The 9,898-nt window shown below is 30.8% G+C and overlaps 1 protein-coding gene across 1 annotated transcript; it reads left to right on the forward strand.

Moving 5' to 3' along the window:
* The first annotated feature begins 241 nt into the window (after positions 1 to 241).
* LOC124845670 (arogenate dehydratase/prephenate dehydratase 1, chloroplastic-like) lies at positions 242 to 6,470 on the forward strand. Its single transcript, XM_047322811.2, has 11 exons — positions 242 to 683; positions 1,771 to 1,838; positions 1,928 to 2,020; positions 2,256 to 2,456; positions 2,956 to 3,036; positions 3,131 to 3,226; positions 4,166 to 4,243; positions 4,324 to 4,413; positions 4,510 to 4,577; positions 4,878 to 4,959; positions 6,029 to 6,470. The coding sequence occupies exons 1-11, from the start codon at positions 401 to 403 to the stop codon at positions 6,086 to 6,088; spliced, it is 1,200 nt and encodes a 399-aa protein (XP_047178767.1). The 5' UTR covers positions 242 to 400; the 3' UTR covers positions 6,089 to 6,470.
* The last annotated feature ends 3,428 nt before the right edge of the window (positions 6,471 to 9,898 follow it).

Raw genomic sequence — 9,898 nt, forward strand, 5'->3', positions numbered from 1 at the left:
TTGATTTAAATTATCAATTTAGTTTTAAAATTTAATTTTGTTATTATATTATTTTTATAAGTAAGAAAAATGTAAAAATATTTTAGAATTCATTTAAGTTTCTAATTTTTTATTATTAAGGCGAAGCCTTAATTAATGTACTTATGCATGTTTAAATATTAAATTAAAAAAGGATTTCAAAGATTGAAATATATTTTTAAAAAATTTAATTAGAAATTTCATAGTTTGAAAAACTTACACCAGATTTTATGAATTAGAATATTGTTTGGAGTAGCTGGGGAACCTCAGCTTCCTTCTTTGGTTCAAGCCATTCCTTCTTGTAAGCTTTTCACATCACATTTTTGTGATGGTTTTGGGGTGTGAGGAAGCACGCTTCAACTGTTGACAAGCGTTGACCTCCATGGCTGTTGCAATTAGAACATCTCTTGTGGTAGCTGGGCTCCCAGGTTCTCAACTTGGGTGTCACAATTTGAGGAACAGACAGCATTCTCTTACACTGAGTTGGGAAAAACATCTGAAGAGTGCACACAAATGGGGTGGGATGTGTGTTGGTGGAACCATGAGGATTTGGGGGGATGAGAATCCATGGAAGCGGACGAAGGTAGTGATGCAAGTCGTTGATCACCATCCAATGGACGGTGATGTTTCTCGTGGAGTGCATAAAGATTTGGTCGCCCTTCCAAGTGGGTGTTAGCTTTTCTGCACTGTACTTTCTTCAAGATGATTAATTGTAGTAGTAGTAGTAGTTTTTAAGGAACCTTATTAAATGTTTTGTGAGCATTGAATATCCATGTTGGATTTAGTATATTCTGTGTTGCTTGCTTTTTGCCCAATGGGTAAGTTCTCCCCTTTTGGGGGGGTTTGATTTCAAATGATTAATTGGGTTTGCACAATTTTTTGTGACAGCTTGCAAGGCCATGGTTTGGCACATGCTAGTTTTTGAACTTGATGTAATCGTGGCTTATTTACCATTTTGTTATCTGTCATTGTTAGGGGAGTACTAGGCCAGAGTGAGAAAATATAAGCATTAAGACCTTAGCCTGGAGTATACTCACATTTATTTTGATTTGGGGTTTTAACTTTTATGCAAGTGAAGTTCTGATTTCAAATAGGAACATCGTTAACATTACTTAGCTGAAGAGTGGATAAAGCGAGGGAAATCCCGTTTTGTTGCTTTTAGAATTTGTTGTCATAGCCAGAGTTAGCTAATGAAATGCAGGGAAAATGATGTGGTTATGGGGTGAAGGGACAGGCTACCCTTGGTAAATTGTCATGAAAAAATTGAAATTTTGGATATTATTTTGCCCCTTGAGAATTAGATAATTATGCTTGAACTTCTTGTTAATTATTTCCTTTCAAACTAGAGGAAGGAACTTTTTGATGGGATATTGTTACCAACTTATAATCAAGTATAGATTAAGAATCCCATTTGTTTATAAAAATTACTTTTTGATAGCCATTCTGGTGTTAGTTTCTCGTCTTTCGTTAAACTACTATTATATTTTTCATTTTTTTCATGTTTTTTTTTTCTAATGCTGGGGAATATTGTTTAGAATTTAACATGCACCCTGAAAAAAAAAGTTATCAACTCATGTAGAGCTATAGTGTCATGATCTATTTGTTATCATTTTGAAAGATAAGGATCCCAATTTCTTTACTTTCCAATCTTATTTCATTATCACTTAAATTTATGCATTCCCATTTTTCATTTTGTTAGTTTTACTGGAAGATTTCAGATTTTGAAACTTCTGTTCTTGTCACTGACTGTAGAGCCATTAACCATATCTGATATTGTGGGTGCTTCTGATGCTGATGCTAAAGTACGAATATCATATAAGGTATGAACGTATTATCATGATCTATGCAATGGTTGCAAATTTGTGATCTGTTATCCATGTCTCATTATTTGTTTGGATTACTGAATTAGGGGAGGCCAGGATCATACAGTGAGGATGCTGCACTCAAAGCTTACCCCAACTGCGAAACGGTTTCATGCAACGACTTTGAAGAAGCTTTTAAGGTTTGATTTGACATAATCTGTAATATTATTGAAGCTAATACTTGGATAAGAAAGTGTTAATCCTTATATTTCAGATTTATCACAATTGATTTTCATTTTCTGTTTCTACATTCTATATGTTTTCACTTTTAACTTTACGCAAAGGTAAGAATAATGGGTTTCAATGTCTTTGTAACGACCTTCTCAAATGTGTTTATCCTTGCTCATTTTCCTATTTAAAAATAATGTCTGGCAGGCTGTTGAGTTATGGTTGGCTGACAAGGTTATTCTTCCAATAGAAAATACATCTGGGGGAAGCCTTCATCGGAGCTATGATTTACTTCTGCGCCATAGGCTTCATATTGTTGGTGAGGTGCAGCTGAGTACTAATCTCTCCCTTCTAGCTCTGCCTGGTGTCAGAACAGAGTTCCTAAAACGTGTTCTAAGTCATTCTCAGGTGAGGCTGCATGTTACTCGCCCTTTTTCTGATGTGGTAGAACAGACTTGCTATACTATTATGGAAAACCTACTGTTGTTGCATTTAATCCTAAGCAACATATAGCATTTGTTCATCAATGAAAGAAACTGGGATTTAATCAATTAATTTTCTAAGTAATACTGAATTTTAATGTTTTGAACTGGTTGAAATGTTCTCTCGAGAGCTGTGTATTAGTTGTTTTACCGGTTAATTAAACAACAAGGGTCATGTAAGAAGTATTTTTAATTGTGTAGTTTGTTTGCCATTGACAGATTTGGAGCAAGTAGACTGCAGATTATATATCATTTAGTTTTCAACCCGCATTTGGATTTTGTTTGTTTAAGATAAAAACCTGAGCACTTTCCGTTTATATAACTGAATCTAAGAGTAGTTTTCTATAAACAATATACTGAATGTAGTAGAATACTTCAATTTGTACTGGTCACATTAGAGCCGTGAAGAAGGTTTTTGCTTGCAGGCACTGGAATTGAGTGATGATTTCTTAACTAAATTAGGCGTTGCCAGAGAAAACGTTGATGATACAGCTAGTGCTGCTCAGGTAATCTATCTGTATATCTTATGTGACATCAGACTTTCTCTAGAGTAGAGAATAATTTTGTTTTCTGTTTATCTTAATGTGCCTGTGAGATTAGATTATAGCTTCAAAGGGCCTATATGATGCTGGTGCAATTGCAAGCATTCGAGCTGCAGAAATCTATGGACTTAATGTACTTGCAGAACGAATCCAAGTAAAATCTCTCACCAATCATCACTGGCTAGAAATCGACAATTATCTTGTGGTTGATTTACCTTTGATTTGATTTTCAAGTATTCATTTGAGAACTAGGTGTCTCCAATGTTATATTAGTTTGAAGGCAAGAAACCGGAGATTTGCAAATAACAAGTTTAGCTTTGGTGCAAAGCTTTGAATTTCTCCCAAAGTTTAGGGAAACTTTGTGAAATAAGAAAGCATTGACCCTGAAACAAGGAGAGATAATTGCATATTCTAGTGTAAATATAGTTGTTGATTAGAGGCAATGTGAGGTTCATCTTATACTTGCAATTCAACCTATAACCTTTTATATTGTCTCCATGTCTACCTTTCCTCCAGATAAACCAGACATTTATTGTCTCTAATTTTTTCAACTTGTTGAAGAACAGTTCCCTAAAAGATTATTGTGTTGTTTGCTAGAACCCAAGAACGGTTTTTTTCCTTTTTATATATGTGAAAATTCCATGATGTCAGCATTTACCTTAAACCTTTGTTCTGTAGAATTCAGAACGTTCTTTCTTTATGAGGCCATCTAACTATTTGAACCGTTTTTTATTCTCTTTCTCAATTGCTTGACTACTGCCCAGGAATAATATGGACGATAAGATGCTAAAATTCATTCTGGAATATATGCGAACCAATCCTCTTTCAAATATGCTTTTTACACCCTTGAACAAATTTTACTGCTAGGCTAAATCAATACATTCATAAGTCAACTTGCAATGCATTTGCTATGCGTATTCCTTCCAATATTCAATGACAAGGGTATGCTGTTGTAATTAGTAAGTACAAAGTGATGTGTGTGTTGAGACATGTTCTTTGTCATTCATTAGTGCACAAACTTCTGCAATAGAGGCTATATATTATATTCCTCTGTATTTAGAAATTCTTGTGTTGGTTTGATTGCCTTGTACAGGATGGTCATGAAATCATCCGTCGGTATCTCGTGCTTGCTAGGGATCCAATAATCCCAAAAGCTGATAAGCCCTTTAAGGTAAAATCTCTTTTTGATGTATGACTATTGTCTCAATCATGACACAAGATTCTCTTCGACCAATTATTCATTATTTTCAGACAAGTATTGTGTTTACGCTGAATGAAGGTCCTGGAGTACTGTTTAAGGCTTTGGCTGTATTTGCATTGAGGGACATAAATTTATCCAAGGTTATTATTATCTATGGGAAAAAGTTTTTTTCTTGCAAGTCTATCTCTATGCATGATTATTACAAGACAATTAACATTGTGTATATTTGAAATCAGATTGAAAGCCGTCCACAAAGAAATAGGCCATTAAGAGTTGTTGATGACTCCAACACGGGAACTGCCAAGTGAGTTAGCTTTTTGCTTTTTCACATTGGAGTATTGCAATTGGCCTTCTTTTTCATCATATTGCTTCATGCAATATCTGGTTCAAGCTAGTTTCTCTTTACTTGCTGAATTGTTCAAACGCGGTCTAATTTTCACTCTTCCCCTAAATTGTTTTCTGTTGTATATGTGCAATTACTTTTTTTCCTCTATTCACGTGCTAAATAATTTAGGGTACAATGAACCTTAGATATCTGAAACACTCTATTTTCTTTGAAGCTGATGCAAACCTTAGTATAACCTGTTTTCTTTTTTCTATTTAGGTATTTCGATTACCTTTTCTATATTGATTTTGAGGCATCCATGACTGAGCCTCGAGCACAAACTTCTTTAGCACATCTACAGGTAAGTTCTTTGAATTCTTATTTTGTGATTTGAATTATTTTTACCTTTGTTGCCTTAGGAACTAATTATTATATTATGATATTATTTTTATACCAAACTAACATACATAAACAAGAAAATAAAAGGTTTTTTTAAAAAAAATAGTAAAGAAAATGACAAAAATAAATAAGAGAAACATAAACTCATACAAGAAAAAAGAAATACATTCAAAGAATCCCCTCACTACTCTTCATTAATTCAAAATGATAGAACCTATATAAGCACTCTATTAGTAAGTTAGGAAAAAGGAATTATAGTAGGTCACTAATTTCTTACGTGAATTTTCTTTTTAGCAAAGAAAAAAATTAAGAAATCAAAGTCGTTTTGTGAAATTTAAAAGTGTGTTTCAGTATATATCTATGCACTTTCAACTTGTTGACCATAGATGAGTCTAACATATTGAAAAACAATCATGGTTTAAATAAAATGTTCAAAAACCCAGTAAGCCAAAGAAAGACATAACAACGTCAAATTAGAAAAAGAGAGAGTATATTTTCATTTATTAAACAGTCATATGTAATGATAATGTCAATAACAAAAAAAATAACACTGTAGAAAGCAATAACCTATATAATCATAGCAAAAAACAATGTAGAAAAAGTAAGAAAACTTTACTGGCACTGGTAAGAATGAGAGAAGTTTGAATATATAAGAGTAGATAATCTCACATTTGGATTAGATTCTTTTGTGAGAGTATATTTATACATACAAATAAAATTCATAAAAATCCAATTAACAAAATAATGTATTGAAATTTTATGATTTTAAATACTATATGATTCTTAGTTTTGTGTTTAGGCAATTTTATGATTTTAAATACTATATGATACTATATGATTCTTAATTGAACATCATCCGCTTTTGATCTGCCATGAGGATCTTAAAGAATGTCCAAAGCTTCTTAGTTTTGTGTTTAGGCAATTGATCCTTGCATTTCCATGTGTTTTTTCACTATGAGAAATGTAAAAAATTATCCCTTTTTCATATCATGAGTATCTAACCACATATCAAAACCATTTTGTGCCTACAGGAATTTGCCACATTTCTTCGGGTGCTGGGCTGCTATCCCATAGATACAACCACACTATAGTTATCTGCTTTTTATTGGTGAGTTTTCATTGAATTCAATCATACTCAAGCCTGAATTTTGGAAGAGGATTTGGAGATACTTTCTTGTCCAAGTAAAATAAAAGCTCTCAGATGGTAAATAATGTAATCTATGATAGCAATAGTTCATCCTCCTGACCTTAGACAGTGCCATTAGTCCATCTGCTCATCGAAGAGATCTTCATAAAGAATAAAGAGGTAAATTAGGTTTTAGCCAAATATGTAGTTTTCTCTCTATTACATTGTCAAACCTTAAAGAATAAGGAGCAACAAGAAGAGAAAGAATCCGCTAATACATGCTGTCAAAGTGATGTCATCGGAATCAATAAGATCGTGTTTGGTTCATGTCTTGAACTTTTTCCCAAGTTAAATCTTCCACCCACCAAGTTTGTGTTGTGGTTATATTTCCTGCATATATTGAAAATATTCTTGATGAAAGTGCCAATAGCCAAATGTGTAGCTTTCATTCCATTACAAGTCAAAGAAACAACAAAAAAAGCTGCTGATGCATTGTGGCACTATGAACTCAGTTGTCACCATAACGAATGAGAACATAATTGGTTCAACATCTGTTCTCATGTAATGTCATGTTTTCAACTCTTGTGGTAACATCTTCCATCACCAACTTGGCACTTGTTCTTGCTATGTTCGATGTTTTTTATTCTAAATCATGACTTTTTGCCAAGATCAAAAGAAGGGGTTGTGACTGTGACGGAAAAGTGTAACAAGTACTAAAAAATATGTTACTTTGTGTTCTGTTCATGTGCACCACCAGATCAGTATACCATATTACCATGTCGTGACATTTCATCGCCGAATACTGCATAAACCTTAAAAAAAGAAAGTACATTTTACTTCTTATCATTAAAAAAATACATATCTTAATATTTTTAAGAAAAAGTTTAACTTTTCTTTCATTATTTTTTTCTGACATCAACCCACCATTCCATTCCCACAATAAAATCTGACATCAAAAAACAAGTTGCTCAATTTCGTGTCACGTTCTTGTAAAGTGGAAATCTACGTGTTCACTTTTATTTGACCATGAAAACGGTAGAATTCTTACTATAAAATTGAAATGAGTCTCTAAGACTGTATCATTAGTGTTTTAGTATGTTTAAAGTTTTACATTATTTAAAAATTTATATTTAAGGTAGTTTATGGTATCTTTCCTTAATCCATTAAAATATTTTTTAAGAAAAAAAAATCATGTAAAGTCACCCAATTTTAGAATTGGCAATATCTTAAAAAGGTTATAACTTATCATAACACATGAGAGCCAAAATCATTTTCTCACAAATTTTACACAAAAATTTATAGAAAAATTCTAAGAAAATTGGTATGAGAACTAAATATTTTTAAAGACAATATTTACTTTATCTTAAATATTTATTTTAAATAACAAAGGATATTTACTTTGTATCAATGGATTCTTTGTTGATTATTTAAGGGTGAAATATTACTTGTAAATATTAATATAAATTTATTGAACATTTAGGTTGAAGTGACTTCCCTTCACAAATTGGACCTAAAGTCTAATCAAAACCACTTTCTCTATCTTTATTATTAAAACTAGCATGTGAAACACTTAATTGATATTAAAAGTTTCAAAGCTCAAACATCGTGTTAGTGTTGACCTCTTTGTCAAATCAAACTTCAATTTCAAACATGGTTGGCTGAGTGTCGTAATTGATGTCTTCCTTAATTTGAGTGCTTACTACTAAAATTATTTAATAACTGCATTATTCAAATAATTTGTTTACATGTCATGCAATTAAGTACTATTTTAAAAAGTAAATAATTTAAGTATATGCTATGGACAAATTGATTCCTGCCAAAAGAACTCTCACTTATTAAATGTGTCATTAGCAGCATACACAAATTTATGTCAATTGCAAATTTTAATTTTAATCAAAAACTACATCATTAGTATAATTAATGTTTCCACCTTATTTTGCGGTACATAACAAATAAGGGTAAATACTAACTTTCTCTTCTATCATTTTTTTTTTCATGATTAAACTTTGCTTTTTAATATAATATAAGAATATAGTCTAACAATGATTATTGGACTTTATAATTCATTATTATATGTTAATATATAATCTTACATTTAAAATATTTGATTTTTTTCTAAGAAAATGTGTTAAAAATTTCATAAAATTAAATTAAAAACATCTCTTTATAAACTAGCTTAAAACCAATTTCTTAATTCATTTTCACAATCATTTGATAACAAAAATGGGTAAAATTTGAGGAATAATAATAAAGTAACACATATATAATAAAGATAAAATGATTATAAGAAAATGAATTTTTGTAATTTTTTTTTGAAAAAATATAAAATAAAAAAATAATATTAAATGAGTATAAAAGATTATGTGTGTGAAATTATGCTTTTTCGGTGAGTGAGAAGACATTTGTGCATTTATTTGCTTGAGTGGTTTATCACATTTACCTCCGCCAACCTTGTTTTCTGTAAACAATCTGCATAATTGTTCCCATACATCTCGTATGAAAAATTAAAATACTAATGTATATGCACTATAGACATGTCTAGATGCATCAACATTTAACATTCATCACTGCTATCTCATGACTCCTCTTATTTATCTATTATTTTGTCCTAAAGTACTTAATTTTATAAGGGAAAAAAAGAGTAGGTAAAGGAAGAATATTCTGTGGCTTTCTTCGCAGAAAATGTCAAGAGTGACATCAATGGCGAATACAGGAAATATCCAGCCAGTATAGATTTGAACGTTTATACCACAATCAAAATCATGCATTATTTCATATATTCTATCCATCCACCACATTAATTAAAAATAAAATAAATTTATAATATATATAAATATATATATATATATATATATATATATATATATATATATATATATATATATAAATATGAGAATAAATCTTGTTTCATTTATAAGATTGAATTAGATTTGGAATCCATTGAAAATTATTCAAAACTTATTTTAATAAAATTTATTGTTGGTTGAGTTGATTATGTTATTTGTTATTAGATTGCCACTAATATCTAATTTACTATATGTTTTAGCATAAAATGTGTCTGAGAGGTTACATAAACTGAAAATAAAACTTACTTTAAAAACATATTTTCTAAAGTTAAATTAAATGTTCATGTCGTACACTTTTATGATTATTGTTCATAAGTTGAATCTTTTAGAACAGATGTATATCTTAATTTTTGAAAACATATATTGAAGACTTAAAATATTTGATTACCACCATCCTTAGGCTGCGAGTTTAAGCCTAGGCATATATACAAAGGAATACTTTGTAAAATTTATTGACTAATCTAATTTTGGAGCAGATTTTATTTTGCAAAAAGAAGAAATTGTAAAAAAAAGTTTTACTTTTATGAAAATTTAGTTTCTAGTAAAATATAAATATACAAAGATGCTTTTGAAAATATTCTCCACATTTTTTATAAATATGCATACATGTTTATGGAGCCTATACATATGAACACACTTTATGACTTGAACCCTTGGTGTCAACCAAAGATTAAGAAGCGTCGTGTTCTTTTCCGAATGGAGAAAACAACAGCATGCATTACCATGATGCATCATCGATAACGAATGATGGTGAGTGAAAATTTAAAAAAGGAAACATGATGCATGGATGGTGAATGATAGTGATGCTACTCTATAACTTTTGCTTTGTTCTTTTCCTACAGATGCGGCGTGTCTATACCAAACTTTTTTTACTGCTTCTTATGTACTATGTTTTCATTGTCCAGGTTCAATGAACGTTACTCTCTAAC

The sequence above is a fragment of the Vigna umbellata genome, chromosome 6, assembly GCF_029865625.1.
Source record: "Vigna umbellata cultivar VRB3 chromosome 6, Vumbellata_1.0, whole genome shotgun sequence".
Lineage (NCBI taxonomy): Eukaryota > Viridiplantae > Streptophyta > Magnoliopsida > Fabales > Fabaceae > Vigna > Vigna umbellata.

Bases quoted from the DNA above. Each gene is read 5' to 3' on its own strand.
- LOC124845670 (XM_047322811.2), top strand. From the start codon at position 401: ATGGCTGTTGCAATTAGAACATCTCTTGTGGTAGCTGGGCTCCCAGGT. The intron at 684-1,770 runs GTGGGTGTTAGC...CACTGACTGTAG, and splicing joins AGATTTGGTCGCCCTTCCAA to AGCCATTAACCATATCTGAT. The intron at 3,037-3,130 runs GTAATCTATCTG...CTGTGAGATTAG, and splicing joins ATACAGCTAGTGCTGCTCAG to ATTATAGCTTCAAAGGGCCT.